This window comes from Oncorhynchus keta, chromosome 36 (genome assembly GCF_023373465.1).
Source record: "Oncorhynchus keta strain PuntledgeMale-10-30-2019 chromosome 36, Oket_V2, whole genome shotgun sequence".
Classification (NCBI taxonomy): domain Eukaryota; kingdom Metazoa; phylum Chordata; class Actinopteri; order Salmoniformes; family Salmonidae; genus Oncorhynchus; species Oncorhynchus keta.
In genome coordinates, this window is record NC_068456.1 from 24,295,848 (window position 1) to 24,313,502 (window position 17,655).

The 17,655-nt window shown below is 46.0% G+C and overlaps 1 protein-coding gene across 1 annotated transcript in view; it reads right to left on the reverse strand.

Annotated features, from left to right (window-relative positions):
- Positions 1 to 901: 901 nt before the first annotated feature.
- LOC118371802 (sodium/calcium exchanger 1-like) overlaps positions 902 to 17,655 on the reverse strand; it is a 58,888-nt gene continuing 42,134 nt past the window's right edge. The window contains exons 4-5 of the mRNA XM_052498693.1: positions 12,002 to 12,277; positions 902 to 1,629 (exon numbers count right to left, since the gene is read on the reverse strand). Coding sequence (XP_052354653.1) covers positions 1,253 to 1,629; positions 12,002 to 12,277 — 653 coding nt within the window. The 3' untranslated portion in view covers positions 902 to 1,252. The remainder of the gene's footprint in view (positions 1,630 to 12,001; positions 12,278 to 17,655) is intronic.

Consider the following 17,655-nt stretch of genomic DNA (forward strand, 5'->3'; position numbering starts at 1 on the left):
CACACACACCCACAAACACGCACGCACCCATAAACACAAACACACACACACCCACACACACAAACACACAGCACATAAACCACACACACACACAAACACACGCACCCACACACCCACAAACACCCACCAACACACATGCACCTAAACACACACACACACGCACCCCAAACACACACACACCCACCCAAACACACACGCACAAACCACAAACAAACACACACACACACACGCCCCACAAACACACACACACACGCACCCACAAAAACACACACACACGCACAAACACACAAACACGCACCCACAAACACACCACGCACCCACAAACACACACCCACAAACACACACACCACACAACAAACACACACGCACATGCACCCACAAACACACGTGCATACGCTCCCACAAACACACATACGCACATGCACCCACACACCACCCACAACACACACACACACACACACACACACACACACACACACACACACACACACACACACAAACACACACACACACACACACACGCACCCACACACACACACACACACACGCACCCACAAACACACACACGCACCCACAAACACACAACACGCACCCACAAACACACACACACGCACCCACAAACACCCACAAACACACACGCACCACGCACAAACACACGTGCACGCTCCCACAAACACAACGCACACACACCCACCCACGCACCCACAAACACACACGCACACCACACAACACACACGCACCCACAAACACACACACACACACGCACCCACAAACACACCCACAAACACACACACAAACACACACCCGCACCCACAAAAACACACATACGCACATGCACCCACAAACACACACACACATGCACCCACAAACACACACACACACACATGCACCCACAACACACACACACACACACACACACACACACACACACACACACACACACACACACACACACACACACACACACACACACACACACACACACACACACACACACAACTGCCATTTTACAGACTTCAGAGGGGTGTCTGTCCTACCCTTGACAGGCCTCTCCTCGCCTTAACAACCAGTTTCATCCATTAAGCACTAGACCATGGGGACAGAGGAGGGGGGCATATCTTTCACTTCTTAAAAGGGGGATAGGGGAAAGGGGGGTTTATTAATGACAAGAGGAAAATGTTTTTCACCACTGCTGTTGCCTCCTTCTTGTCTCTGGTTAGCTCTTCTTGGGCCTTCTTAAGTCTGATGCTGTTTAGAAGGCCTTGAAGTGGCAGTAGACCTCCAGCGAGGAGAACAGAATGTACAGCAGCCACAGGCTGACAAACAGCATGGTGGTCAGTATCTTGGGAGTCCGCGGACCTCCCAGCTCGCCGCCGATCGAAGGTCGCCTCCGGTACATCAGCACCCCCACGCAGATGAAGGCGAAGATGGTGAAGAGAGTGACGGAGAAGGCCAGGCTCCCCGGGTCTACCTTGAAGTCGTTGCCCTTGGAGTTGTGGTAGATGGCGGCGATGGACCAGGCCACGCCGATGCCCAGGAACACATTGACCGCGTTGCTGCCCGTCACGTTGCCGATGGATGCATCAGCATACTGGTCCTGGATGGCTGCCACCTTACTGGCAAAGGTGTCTGGGGGAATGGGGAGATGGGGAGAAGGGGAGGAGGGGAGAAGGGGAGGAGTGGAGAAGGGGAGGAAGGGGAGAAGGGGAGGAGGGGGAGAAAAGGGGGAAGGGGAGGAGGGGCGATGGGGAAAAGGGGAGAAGGGGAGGAGGGGAGAAGGGGTGGAGGGGAGAAGGGGGGAGAGAGGGGAGGAGGGGGGAGAAGGGGAGGAGGGGGGGAGAAGGGGAGGTGGGAAGAAGGGGAGGTGGGAAGAGGGGAGGGGAGGAGGGGAGAAGGGGAGGAGGGGAGGAGGGGGAAGGGGAAGAGGGGAGAAGAGGGGAGGAGGGGAGGAGGGGAGGAGAGGGGAGGGGAGAAGGGGAGGAGGGGAGAAGGGGAGACGGGGAGGAATGAATGTTGATGAGGTATGGGGAAGGGGAAGGGGATGTGGGTGAAGGGTGACAGACAAAACAAAAAACCTAAATGTTAATTCACAGACTAGAGAACCCTGAACAGCATTGTTTCATAAAACATTGTTTAATGAATTGTCTGGAGACTAAAATCAGGGAGCAAAGTTGGCACCATTGCTGTGACAGGACCTCCATCTCAGCAGAACTATTCTGTCTGTGTCTTTCTCCCAGACCCAGTTCAATACCTGATGCAAGCACAATCCTATTTATAAATGGCTGTCTCTGTGACTGGATTTAACTAGTCTGCTCTAGGAATAACAGCAACCCAGCAGGAAGAGACCATCCACTCTCTGGAGTGGAGATGTGTATGCTAAGTTGTTACCTCGCCAGGAGCAAATGCTTCCATAGAGAATCAGGGCAACTAGCCTAATTTTGAAGATGTCTTTCATTGGCAAGTGACAAAGCACTCTGTTTTATTCCCCTTTCTGTCCCTCAATCCTTCTTCACTTCCTTTGTGCCCCCCCATCCTCTCCTTTTCCTGGCACCTTCAGCCGAGAAAGGAATTGGTCTTTCAGTTCTGGCCAAATGGGCAGGGGAAACAGGATGAAAATAAGAGAAGTGGGGGAAGGAGATGGGGAGGGAGGTAAGGGGAGGAGAGAAGAGAAGAGGCAGCACATAGATGAGAGAGAGAAAGAGAGAGAAAGAGAGACGGAGAGGGAGGGAGATAGAAAGAGAGAGAGAGACAGAGGGAGAGAGAGAGAAAGAGAGAGAGTCAGAGGAAGAGAGAGACAGGGAGATGAGGAGAGAGAGAGAGACAGGGAGAGAGAGAGAGAGAGAGAGAGAGAGAGAGAGAGAGAGAGAGAGAGAGAGAGAGAGACAGAGAGAGAGGAGAGAGAGAGAGAGAGAGAGAGAGAGAGAGAGAGAGAGAGGAGAGAGAGAGAGAGAGAGAGAGAGTAGAGAGAGACAGAGAGAGAGAGACAGAGTAGAGAGAGAGAGACAGAGGGAGAGAGAGACAGATAGAGAGAGAGAGAGAGAGAGAGAGAGAGAGAGAGAGAGGGAGAGAGAGAGAGGTAGAGAGAGAGAGAGAGAGAGAGAGAGAGAGAGAGAGAGAGAGAGAGAGAGAGAGAGAGAGAGAGAGAGAGACAGAGGGAAAGAGAGAGAGAGAGAGAGAGAGAGAGAGAGAGAGAGAGAGAGAGAGAGACAGAGAGAGAAGAGTAGAAGAGTGGATTACAAGAGACATACTGTTCCTCAGGGTGACTCCATTCACTAAACTGGCACCAGCCTCTGCCAGCTGGACATGATAACAGACAGCACTATTCAATGGGAATCAGCTCTGGTGACAGACAGACAGACAGACAGACAGAAGACAGACAGACAGACAGACAGACAGACTGAAGACAGACAGACAGACAGACAGACAGACAGACAGACAGACAGACAGACAGACAGACAGACAGACAGACAGACAGACAGACAGACAGACAGACAGACAGACAGACAGACAGACGTATACGTTTTTAATTGGGTTGAGATGTGGTGACTGAGACGGCCATGGCATATTGTTTACATAGTCTTCATGCTCATCAAACTATTCAGTGACCACTTGTGCCCTGTGGATGGGGGCTTTACCATCCTATGGGGGCATAGCCTTGGTAGTCAAAGTAATGGCTTGACCAGCATTTCTATACATGACCCTAAGCATTATGGGATGTTAATTGCTTAATTAACTCAAGAACCACATCTGTGCGGAAGCAGTTACTTTGAATACACTTTGTAGCCGTCATTTACATGTGTTTCCTTTATCTTTCTGTCTCTCTGACTCTCTCAATCAATGTAATGGTTCAATAAGAGCAATCATTTCTTCAGGCTTTGTACGGCAGCCTAGACAAAAGGCTCTCTCTCTCTGATCCACTGAGCAGAATGCAGAGGGAGGACAAAAGCAGGACGGACAGAGAGACAGGGGAGTGGCTAAATGCTGATGTAGAACAGACAGGGGCTGCCTCATCTGCACTGATCATCTCAGCTTCACTGAGAAGGAAGAGACGGAGGGATGGAGTGAAGGTGGGATGGAGGGACGAAAGTATGGAGGGACGAAGGGATGGAGGGAAGAAGGGATGGAGGGATGGAGGGAAGGAGGGATGGAGGGAAGGGAGGAAACCGAGGGGGTGTGTGGTGTGGTGTCTCACAGTTCTCCACAAGACAAAACAGAGTATCTATAAGAGAGACATGCATGCAAACACACATGCACACACACACACACACTTCAGTCCTCCTGGTGGCTGTGATTGTGTAAGGCTAGAGAACAGTGTATGTGGGTAGATATAATGTCTCTGTGTGACTGTGTGTGTGTGTGGGTGTGTAATCAGCACAGTGTGTGTGTGCGATTGGAAGATATCCCACCTGTTGTCCTTCTCATTGATCCTCTCTCCCCCACTGTGTGAGAGCATATTAAATCTCCTCTGCCCTATCAAGAGCCTGCAGTCAAACCTGGGTCATCTCTACCTCCAAGAAAATAGTTTTTCTCAAGCAGACAGCAGAAAAAGGCAAAAATGACAACAGCTTGACTGCTAATCACTTCCTGGCTGTGACATCACACAGTCAAAGTGGAGACTGTTGTCTTTGACAAGCCCTACAATCACCAGCCATTTAACTGCCACAGATCTGCTGCTCTCTCCGGCCCTATTAATATGCAGCAACAGCCTCTCTCTGCCGCAGCTGCCGCTAATGGCTATATCGGTTTCTACAGCGATTAGGCCTTCACCCCCTCTCTGCTGTCCCTTCCTGACAAGGCCAGGAGGAAGCGATGCTGATGATGTCACATCCGGTGTGCTCTCACAATACTCATTTGTACTCAGAAACATAGAATTAGTAACTGAATAGGAACTTTGGTCAGGAAGAACAGTAGAGCGCTACTCCTGCTCTCTTTCTCTAGATGTGTTCGGACTGACTGTGACTGTGCGCCCCATAAACTATCCAAGCCTACATGATAAATGTCACGCTCACGCCTACAGATGGACATCTTACAGGGATCAACCATTATATCAACCAATATATCAACCATTAGCTGTTTGCCTAGTAAGGTCTTATAGAGGAGCAGTCCATAACACTGAAAATAATGACAGTAGGTCCGTGGTACTAACGGGACATGTTTAAAAGTCCTTCTACAGTTGTCAGATCTTAATTTGATCATCCTTTTGCAATGCAGGAAATGTACAGCTTGTAGTGTATTTGAGGTTTAAAAAGTTTTCTCAAGCTTGTAATTTCCGCTTTAAAATGTCAGACTTGATTTCCACTTAAGAAAAATGTAGCAACCCTTACAAAAATGTCCATTCATTATAATCCACATAATAATTCACATTTCCTGTTGCTGCCGGATTATTTTCCTGCTGTAGCAAACTGGCTCAAATGAATATCTTACATCTGTACCTGCACTGAGAAAAAACAGGGAGAGACTTTCATTAAATACCCTGTCGTTCTCCATAACACCTACAAAGTGTATCAACCTAGCACAGCAAGAGCTCCAACCCGAAAGTAAAAAACATCAACACAGAGGTAGAGGTGGTAATTGGCCAACAGCTGGACCAATATTTATATTGACTACAATTACAGTGGGGTGGGAGGTGTGTTGTTATATTGACTATAAATAGAGTGGGGTGGGAGGTGTGTTGTTATATTGACTATAATTACAGTGGGGCGGGAGGTGTGTTGTTATATTGACTATAATTACAGTGGGGCGGGAGATGTGTTGTTATATTGACTATAATTACAGTGGGGTGGGAGGTGTGTTGTTATATTGACTACAATTACAGTGGGGTGGGAGGTGTGTTGTTATATTGACTGTAAATAGAGTGGGGTGGGAGGTGTGTTGTTATATTGACTATAATTACAGTGAGGTGGGAGGTGTATTGTTATATTGACTATAAATAGAGTGGGGTGGGAGGTGTGTTGTTATATTGACTATAAATAGAGTGGGGTGGGAGGTGTGTTGTTATATTGACTATAATTACAGTGAGGTGGGAGGTGTGTTGTTATATTGACTATAATTACAGTGGGGTGGGAGGTGTGTTGTTATATTGACTATAATTACAGTGGGGTGGGAGGTGTGTTGTTATATTGACTATAATTACAGTGGGGTGGGAGGTGTGTTGTTATATTGACTATAAATAGAGTGGGGTGGGAGGTGTGTTGTTATATTGACTATAATTACAGTGGGGTGGGAGGTGTGTTGTTATATTGACTATAATTACAGTGGGGTGGGAGGTGTGTTGTTATATTGACTATAATTACAGTGGGGTGGGAGGTGTGTTGTTATATTGACTATAATTACAGTGGGGTGGGAGGTGTGTTGTTATATTGACTATAAATAGAGTGGGGTGGGAGGTGTGTTGTTATATTGACTATAATTACAGTGGGGTGGGAGGTGTGTTGTTATATTGACTATAAATAGAGTGGGGTGGGAGGTGTGTTGTTATATTGACTATAATTACAGTGGGGCGGGAGGTGTGTTGTTATATTGACTATAATTACAGTGGGGTGGGAGGTGTGTTGTTATATTGACTATAAATAGAGTGGGGTGGGAGGTGTGTTGACTATAATTACAGTGGGGTGGGAGGTGTGTTGCTATATTGACTATAAATAGAGTGGGGTGGGAGGTGTGTTGACTATAATTAGAGTGGGGTGGGAGGTGTGTTGTTATATTGACTATAAATACAGTGGGGTGGGAGGTGTGTTGTTATATTGACTATAATTAGAGTGGGGTGGGAGGTGTGTTGTTATATTGACTATAAATAGAGTGGGGTGGGAGGTGTTGTTATATTGACTATAAATAGAGTGGGGTGGGAGGTGTGTTGTTATATTGACTATAAATAGAGTGGGGTGGGAGGTGTGTTGTTATATTGACTATAATTACAGTGAGGTGGGAGGTGTGTTGTTATATTGACTATAAATAGAGTGGGGTGGGAGGTGTGTTGTTATATTGACTGTAAATAGAGTGGGGTGGGAGGTGTGTTGTTATATTGACTATAATTACAGTGGGGTGGGAGGTGTGTTGTTATATTGACTATAAATACAGTGGGGTGGGAGGTGTGTTGTTATATTGACTATAATTAGAGTGGGGTGGGAGGTGTGTTGTTATATTGACCATAAATAGAGTGGGGTGGGAGGTGTGTTATATTGACTATAAATAGAGTGGGGTGGGAGGTGTGTTGTTATATTGACTATAATTACAGTGGGGCGGGATGTGTGTTGTTATATTGACTATAAATAGAGTGGGGTGGGAGGTGTGTTGTTATATTGACTATAATTACCGTGGGGCGGGAGGTGTGTTGTTATATTGACTATAAATAGAGTGGTTTAGGAAGGTGTTGTTATATTGACTATAATTACAGTGGGGTGGGAGGTGTGTTGTTATATTGACTATAAATAGAGTGGGGTGGGAGGTGTGTTGTTATATTGACTATAATTACAGTGGGGTGGGAGGTGTGTTGTTATATTGACTATAATTACAGTGGGGTGGGAGGTGTGTTGTTATATTGACTATAAATAGAGTGGGGTGGGAGGTGTGTTGTTATATTGACTATAATTACAGTGGGGTGGGAGGTGTGTTGTTATATTGACTATAAATACAGTGGGGTGGGAGGTGTGTTGTTATATTGACTATAATTAGAGTGGGGTGGGAGGTGTGTTGTTATATTGACTATAATTACAGTGGGGTGGGAGGTGTGTTGTTATATTGACTATAATTACAGTGGGGTGGGAGGTGTGTTGTTATATTGACTATAATTAGAGTGGGGCGGGAGGTGTGTTGTTATATTGACTAAAATTACAGTGGGGCGGGAGGTGTGTTGTTATATTGACTATAATTACAGTGGGGTGGGAGGTGTGTTGTTATATTGACTATAATTAGAGTGGGGCGGGAGGTGTGTTGTTATATTGACTATAATTACAGTGGGGCGGGAGGTGTGTTGTTATATTGACTATAATTACAGTGGGGTGGGAGGTGTGTTGTTATATTGACTATAATTAGAGTGGGGCGGGAGGTGTGTTGTTATATTGACTAAAAGTACAGTGGGGTGGGAGGAGTGTTGTTATATTGACTATAATTACAGTGGGGTGGGAGGTGTGTTGTTATATTGACTATAATTACAGTGGGGCGGGAGGTGTGTTGTTATATTGACTATAATTACAGTGGGGTGGGAGGTGTGTTGTTATATTGACTATAAATAGAGTGGGGTGGGAGGTGTGTTGTTATATTGACTATAATTACAGTGGGGCGGGAGGTGTGTTGTTATATTGACTATAATTACAGTGGGGTGGGAGGTGTGTTGTTATATTGACTATAAATAGAGTGGGGTGGGAGGTGTGTTGTTATATTGACTATAATTACAGTGGGGCGGGAGGTGTGTTGTTATATTGACTATAAATAGAGTGGGGTGGGAGGTGTGTTGTTATATTGACTATAAATAGAGTGGGGTGGGAGGTGTGTTGTTATATTGACTATAATTACAGTGGGGTGGGAGGTGTGTTGTTATATTGACTATAAATAGAGTGGGGTGGGAGGTGTGTTGTTATATTGACTATAAATAGAGTGGGGTGGGAGGTGTGTTGTTATATTGACTATAAATAGAGTGGGGTGGGAGGTGTGTTGTTATATTGACTATAATTACAGTGGGGTGGGAGGTGTGTTGTTATATTGACTATAAATAGAGTGGGGTGGGAGGTGTGTTGTTATATTGACTATAATTACAGTGGGGAGGGATATGTGTTGTTATATTGACTATAAATAGAGTGGGGTGGGAGGTGTGTTGTTATATTGACTATAATTACAGTGGGGTGGGAGGTGTGTTGTTATATTGACTATAAATAGAGTGGGGTGGGAGGTGTGTTGTTATATTGACTATAAATAGAGTGGGGTGGGAGGTGTGTTGTTATATTGACTATAAATAGAGTGGGGTGGGAGGTGTGTTGTTATATTGACTATAATTACAGTGGGGTGGGAGGTGTGTTGTTATATTGACTATAATTACAGTGGGGTGGGAGGTGTGTTGTTATATTGACTATAATTACAGTGGGGTGGGAGGTGTGTTGTTATATTGACTATAAATAGAGTGGGGTGGGAGGTGTGTTGTTATATTGACTATAAATAGAGTGGGGTGGGAGGTGTGTTGTTATATTGACTATAATTACAGTGGGGCGGGAGGTGTGTTGTTATATTGACTATAATTACAGTGGGGTGGGAGGTGTCTTGTTATATTGACTATAAATAGAGTGGGGTGGGAGGTGTGTTGTCCTTTTATGCAGCACAACAGCACAGCGCTTTGGCGGCTAATGCTAGCTAAACCCCCTCGTTATATTGTTTACCCTCGTGTGTAGTGTCATGTATCACACTCATGCTCCTGAACACTGAAGGGTGGAACACAAAACACACCTGAGCCCCATGAACAATTACTCCAGGCTAATTAACATGGGTGGCGGAGCAGCGCAGTGATGTGTGTGTGTGTGTGTGTGTGTTTGTGTGAGAACGGGGAGAGAACGGGGTGTTAAAATGTGTTTAGGAGGCAACGACATATACCTGGAAGTACACCATACAGTCATGTGTGTACTCTGAAAGTTACAGACACACTTTGTGGAAACACACAGAATGACAGACAACGACTATTGACTGCTTGTATTATTTCTCTACACCTTTTTGTTCCCAGTCCTTATTGCTAGTGAAATGGGGTTAACGGTACTAGTGAGGGTTAAAGTAGTGCAGAGCGGTGAACCCAGCCCTGAGCCCTGAGTAAGTTACAGTGCATGGCTGGTCAGCAGGTATGTGAAGCGGCTCAGTGTCTACTACATGGACTGGGTGCTAATTAGCTAAGCACTGTAACAGGCCCAGTTGAAAGCTATCGAGCTATGTGTGTGTGCTCTGTACATAGTGTGAAACTCATGGAGAAACATGCAGTCACACCCAGGCTGCTGCTACAGTCCAAACTGCAAAGAGCAGTGTGTGTGTGTGTGTGTGTGTGTGTGTGTGTGTGTGTGTGTGTGACTCCACATCTGAATCACTGCCCTTGTTCTGCCTCTAAAGACACTCATCTTCTGGTACCCCACCACTAACCCTTCTGGTACCCCACCACTAACCCTTCTGGTACCCCACCACTAACCCTTCTGGTACCTCACCACTAACCCTTCTGGTACCTCACCACTAACCCTTCTGGTACCTCACCACTAACCCTTCTGGTACCTCACCATTAACCCTTCTGGTACCTCACCACTAACCCTTCTGGTACCTCACCACTAACCCTTCTGGTACCTCAACACTAACCCTTCTGGTACCTCACCACTAACCCTTCTGGTACCTCACCACTAACCCTTCTGGTACCTCACCACTAACCCTTCTGGTACCTCACCACTAACCCTTCTGGTACCTCACCATTAACCCTTCTGGTACCTCACCACTAACCCTTCTGGTACCTCACCACTAACCCTTCTGGTACCTCAACACTAACCCTTCTGGTACCTCACCACTAACCCTTCTGGTACCTCACCACTAACCCTTCTGGTACCTCACCACTAACCCTTCTGGTACCTCACTACTAACCCTTCTGGTACCTCACCACTAACCCTTCTGGTACCTCACTACTAAACCTTCTGGTACCCCGCCACTAACCCTTCTGGTACCTCACCACTAACCCTTCTGGTACCTCACCACTAACCCTTCTGGTACCTCACCACTAACCCTTCTGGTACCTCACCACTAACCCTTCTGGTACCTCACCACTAACCCTTCTGGTACCTCGCCACTAACCCTTCTGGTACCTCACTACTAACCCTTCTGGTACCCCGCCACTAACCCTTCTGGTACCTCACCACTGACCCTTCTGGTACCTCACTACTAACCCTTCTGGTAGCCCACCACTAACCCTTCTGGTACCTCACCACTAACCCTTCTGGTACCTCACTACTAACCCTTCTGGTACCTCACCACCAACCCTTCTGGTACCTCACCACTAACCCTTCTGGTACCTCACCGCTAACCCTTCTGGTACCCCACCACTAACCCTTCTGGTACCTCACCACTAACCCTTCTGGTACCTCACCTCTAACCCTTCTGGTACCTCACCACTAACCCTTCTGGTACCCCACCTCTAACCCTTCTGGTACCCCACCACTAACCCTTCTGGTACCTCACCACTATCCCTTCTGGTACCTCACCATTAACCCTTCTGGTACCCCACCTCTAACCCTTCTGGTACCCCACCACTAACCCTTCTGGTACCTCACCACTATCCCTTCTGGTACCTCACCACTAACCCTTCTGGTACCCCACCTCTAACCCTTCTGGTACCCCACCACTAACCCTTCTGGTACCTCACCTCTAACCCTTCTGTTACCTCACCACTAACCCTTCTGGTACCCCACCACTAACCCTTCTGGTACCTCACCACTAACCCTTCTGGTACCTCACCACTAACCCTTCTGGTACCCCACCTCTAACCCTTCTGGTACCCCACCACTAACCCTTCTGGTACCTCACCACTAACCCTTCTGGTACCCCATCTCTAACCCTTCTGGTACCCCACCCTTAACACATACACACTTAGTCTTAATATTCATCACAGCACTGTGCAGTTTATACCAACGTAGCTGTGAGGGGTTGAGCTGCTCTAAAATGTGCATATAGACTCTTGTTCAACCCCCCCACTTGTATACAGATATGTTTAGCTGCTCAGGAATAGAGCATCAGCAAATTACTAAAATGTCATGTACACATGTAAACACGATCTAGCATGGGTATAAGTAGTATAAATGGAAAATAGAAGAGGTAATCACTGAACACACTTGAAGTGTTAGGAGAGAGTAAATCCAGAGGACATGTTTAGGAAAAGTGTTACCACAATCATCACATACTGTAGTAGTACATCTGATGTCCTCCGTAAAAGGAATGCTACCATGACTATTACACAGCAAGTAAACGCAGCGTAAACACCAGTGTAAGTATATAATATTACCTGGCACAGAGGTCCCCAGCGCAACGAACACCACGGCGGTGACAGAGTCCTTGAGGCCCACAGTGCAGCCGAAGTGGGAGGCCAGGTCCCCGATGAAGGCTGTAAGCAGGCCGATCATACAGATGGACACCACGAAGCAGGCCCAGCCATTCCAGTAGTCTGTTGGGGGCACGAACGCAAACAGAACCTTCCAGAAGACGGTGAGGAAGTGCATGACGTAGTCAAAGCAGGACGGCAGCTTCTCCTCACCGCATTCTTCCTCCTCGTCATCCTCACCTGGCCGAGAGAGAGAGGGGAGAGGGGGATGAGGAGAAAAATCTGGGATCTGAAAGGGTGAGATTATGATGAGTTTATGAAAAAGAAAGAATGATATTCCTCAAACATTTACTGAAAACCAGACTTGAATTAACTTCCAATATTTTGTGAAATAAGGGAGCAAAGTGATGTGATTTGTGATGATGGTTTTTCTCTCATAACATCGGAGCTCGTTTGTCAGTGTAATCACGGCATGAGGTCTCAGACTGGAGCCCATCCCCTCCAACAGGTACACATAATCTGTGTTGTGTGTGTCCACAGTATTCCTGATTATCAACATACTTGTATGTGTGTGAGTTCCTATTGTTGTTTTTATTGGTTTATTCAGATCCCATTAGCTTTTGCAGAAGCAGCAGCTACTCTTCCTGGGGTCCACACAAAACACAAAACATAACAAGTAACAAGACACCGATACACTGATAGACAAAGATGTAAAATAAAGGTAAAATACAATCACATACAAACACTACAAAAAATAAATAGTTATGGCTGTGTGTGGGTAGTGTGTGTATTGTCTGTAGTTTGTGTAGTGTACTACTGTATGTCTACCAAAGCCCTAGGCTTACTGACAGCATGTCAGCCATTCACATCACAGACTGTCCTCTAGACACACTGGCACAGCTGTAGATAAACACAAACACACACTCATACAGAAACACACATCTTTCTAGACATACAATATTCATCTGGCATTTGACTATCGTTATTGCATCGTTAAATGGCCTGAACCACAATCTCAAGAGACCAAATTAGACATTTGGACATGTTCACATAGTGATGCATTGTAAAAGGGCAGACACGTTGCACAACGCCATTCATCTCGGAAATGTCAAGAGCAACAAGGTAAGCGCAAGACACAAAAAATGCCTAGCACACACACACACACACACACACACACACACACACACACACACACACACACACACACACACACACACACACACACACACACACACACACACACACACACACACACACACACACACACACACACACACACACACACAATCACTGACATAACCCCTTACACTCATCTCCTTATTCTCTTTCTCCCATGATCTCCCTTCATTCCTGTCTGCAGCTGGAGAAGAAAATGCATTTTTCCACCCTGACCCCTCTCTACCGCCCTGTCTCCATCCCCTTTATCCCACAAACCTGGGGTTAACTTTGAATCTCCCACTAGGACAGTCCCAGTCCCAAACCCATCATAACCAATTTAACAACACAACAGGCAGGTCCTACAGGCCCTAGTTTCTACCTTCTTAACAACACAATCAACAAGGCAGGTCCTACAGACCCTAGTTTCTACCTTCTTAACAGCAATATCAACAAGGAAGGTCCTAGTTTCTACCTTCTTAACAACACTATCAACATGGCAGGTCCTACAGGCCCTAGTTTCTACCTTCTTAACAGCACTATCAACAAGGAAGGTCCCACAGGCCCTAGTTTCTACCTTCTTAACAGCACTATCAACATGGCAGGTCCTACAGGCCCTAGTTTCTACCTTCTTAACAGCACTATCAACAAGGCAGGTCCTACAGACCCTAGTTTCTACCTTCTTAACAGCACTATCAACAAGGAAGGTCCTACAGGCCCTAGTTTCTACCTTCTTAACAGCACTATAAACAAGGCAGGTCCTACAGGCCCTAGTTTCTACCTTCTTAACAGCACTATCAACATGGCAGGTCCTACAGGCCCTAGTTTCTACCTTCTTAACAGCACTATCAACAAGGCAGGTCCTACAGACCCTAGTTTCTACCTTCTTAACAGCACTATCAACAAGGAAGGTCATACAGGCCCTAGTTTCTACCTTCTTAACAGCACTATAAACAAGGCAGGTCCTACAGGCCCTAGTTTCTACCTTCTTAACAGCACTATCAACATGGCAGGTCCTACAGGCCCTAGTTTCTACCTTCTTAACAACACTATCAACAAGGCAGGTCCTAGTTTCTACCTTCTTAACAACACTATCAACAAGGCAGGTCCTACAGGCCCTAGTTTCTACCTTCTTAACAGCACTATCAACATGGCAGGTCCTACAGGCCCTAGTTTCTACATTCTTAACAGCACTATCAACAAGGCAGGTCCTACAGGCCCTAGTTTCTACCTTCTTAACAACACTATCAACAAGGCAGGTCCTACAGGCCCTAGTTTCTACCTTCTTAACAACACAATCAACAAGGCAGGTCCTAGAGACCCTAGTTTCTACCTTCTTAACAGCACTATCAACAAGGAAGGTCCTACAGACCCTAGTTTCTACCTTCTTAACAGCAATATCAACAAGGAAGGTCCTAGTTTCTACCTTAACAACACTATCAACATGGCAGGTCCTACAGGCCCTAGTTTCTACCTTCTAAACAACACTATCAACAAGACAGGTCCTACAGACCCTAGTTTCTACCTTCTTAACAGCACTATCAACAAGGAAGGTCCTACAGGCCCTAGTTTCTACCTTCTTAACAACACTATCAACAAGGCAGGTCCTACAGGCCCTAGTTTCTACCTTCTTAACAACACTATCTTCAAGGCAGGTCCTACATGCCCTAGTTTCTACTTTCTTAACAGCACTATCAACAAGGCAGGTCCTACAGGCCCTAGTTTCTACCTTCTTAACAGCACTATCAACAAGGCAGGTCCTAGTTTCTACCTTCTTAACAACACTATCAACATGGCAGGTCCTACAGGCCCTAGTTTCTACCTTCTAAACAACACTATCAACAAGACAGGTCCTACAGACCCTAGTTTCTACCTTCTTAACAGCACTATCAACAAGGAAGGTCCTACAGGCCCTAGTTTCTACCTTCTTAACAGCACTATCAACATGGCAGGTCCTACAGGCCCTAGTTTCTACCTTCTTAACAGCACTATCAACAAGGCAGGTCCTACAGCCCCTAGTTTTTACCTTCTTAACAGCACTATCAACAAAGCAGGTCCTACAGGCCCTAGTGTCTACCTTCTTAACAGCACTATAAACAAGGCAGGTCCTATAGACCCTAGTTTCTACCTTCTTTGCAGCACTATCAACAAGGCAGGTCCTACAGGCCCTAGTTTCTACCTTCTTAACAGCACTATCAACAAGGCAGGTCCTAGTTTCTACCTTCTCAACAACACTATCAACAAGGCAGGTCCTACAGGCCCTAGTTTCTACCTTCTTAACAGCACTATCAACAAGGAAGGTCCTACAGGCCCTAGTTTCTACCTTCTTAACAGCACTATAAACAAGGCAGGTCCTACAGGCCCTAGTTTCTACCTTCTTAACAGCACTATCAACATGGCAGGTCCTACAGGCCCTAGTTTCTACCTTCTAAACAACACTATCAACAAGGCAGGTCCTACAGACCCTAGTTTCTACCTTCTTAACAGCACTATCAACAAGACAGGTCCTACAGGCCCTAGTTTCTACCTTCTTAACAGCACTATAAACAAGGCAGGTCCTATAGACCCTAGTTTCTACCTTCTTTGCAGCACTATCAACAAGGCAGGTCCTACAGGCCCTAGTTTCTACCTTCTTAACAGCACTATCAACAAGGCAGGTCCTAGTTTCTACCTTCTTAACAACACTATCAACAAGGCAGGTCCTACAGGCCCTAGTTTCTACCTTCTTAACAGCACTATCAACATGGCAGGTCCTACAGGCCCTAGTTTCTACCTTCTTAACAACACTATCGACAAGGCAGGTCCGACAGACCCTAGTTTCTACCTTCTTAACAGCACTATCAACAAGGCAGGTCCTACAGGCCCTAGTTTCTACCTTCTTAACAACACTATCAACAAGGCAGGTCCTACAGGCCCTAGTTTCTACCTTCTTAACAACACAATCAACAAGGCAGGTCCTACAGACCCTAGTTTCTACCTTCTTAACAGCACTATCAACAAGGCAGGTCCTACTGGCCCTAGTTTCTACTTTTTTAACAACACTATCAACAAGGCAGGTCCTACAGTCCCTAGTGTGTGTGTCTCATTTGTATACAGAGTTTCATTTTGAGCAGGGAGTACATGATTTTGATTACTGTGTTTCATTTTGCAAGATGTTTGGGGAAATTGGCTAACTGTTTAATGTTGAGAGTTTAGAGTTTTGAGTACCTAAGATGTAGTTTCAGCAAATTTGTGTTAACAATTGGGAAAAACTGTAAGCATGTTCGAAAAGCACACACACACACACACACAATATGGCAGTATGAGTTTAAGTGCCTTTCTCTCACTCTCTCCACCTCTCTGTAGGGCCCTGTACAATCCCTATAAAATCCCTATAAAAATTGAGGAGAAGGTGGACAGAATCACGGAATCCAGACATTAAAACGGAATTCAACAATATTGAAAAATGTATTGAACTGAATAAGAAATCAACTAAATGTTTAATGTGAAACAGATTGGCATGGTATTTCTCAACCCTGCTCTGTCTTTTTCTCTTAATATTTTAGTCTCTTTCAGCCTTCATTTTATCTCCATTCATTATTTTTCTATATACAAGTGTCTCACTCTTTCACTTTCCATCCTTGGACACTGTCTATCTGACTGACTCGCTGTCCCTCTTCTCTGTTCTAATCCTCCCTATCTGGGTTGCTGTTTTTGTTAGCAGCTGTCCTGTTGCGCCCCAGACTCTGGGGCTGAAGGCAGTGCCTACACTGTAAGACTCCCTCACCTAATCATCCAACATCCCCAGTTCACTATGACTCTTATCACGCCAGGCTGGGGACTCTTAGATTCTAAAATGTGCATAACAACTGTGTGTATAGGTTTGTAATAATGTGTGAGTATTCATAATATGTGTTTACCCTCCACTACACCACGGACGCATATTGAGAGAAAGGCTCCACCCAGTTCAGGTACATAATCAATTTCCATCACAATCTGTGCGTATCCAAAAGGCTGAATGTATCACCATTGATTGGCGAAGCACCATGTGTTAACAGGCTGATAGACTTGTGTTAACAGGGTGATGGGAAACCCTCTCAGTGGAACAACCCCTCTCATTGAGCAGTCCCCAAACAACTCCCAGGCACTCCCAGAGATCCAATACAGAGAAAAGGGAAAAACCCTCCAGAAGATTCTATGTGTAGGGAGCAATTCCCAGGAGGTTGGTCTTTTGTTGCGAGCTGGCAGACGCAGAGGTGTTGGTGAGGTTTATCCACTGTTTATCCACTGAGCATGCCCGTGCTCTCCCCTCTGATAGGCGAGGGAGCGGATGGGTGCTCTTCTCTGATAGGCTGTTCAGGTAATGGCGGAACAGGGCAGGTGAGGATAAGGGTTGGTCAGTGTTAAACTCTCTCAGGGGGTTAGAAAGAGCTCCAGTCCAGAGTTTGGGTGGACAGTGGAACTAGAAAGCAGGGGAACACAAT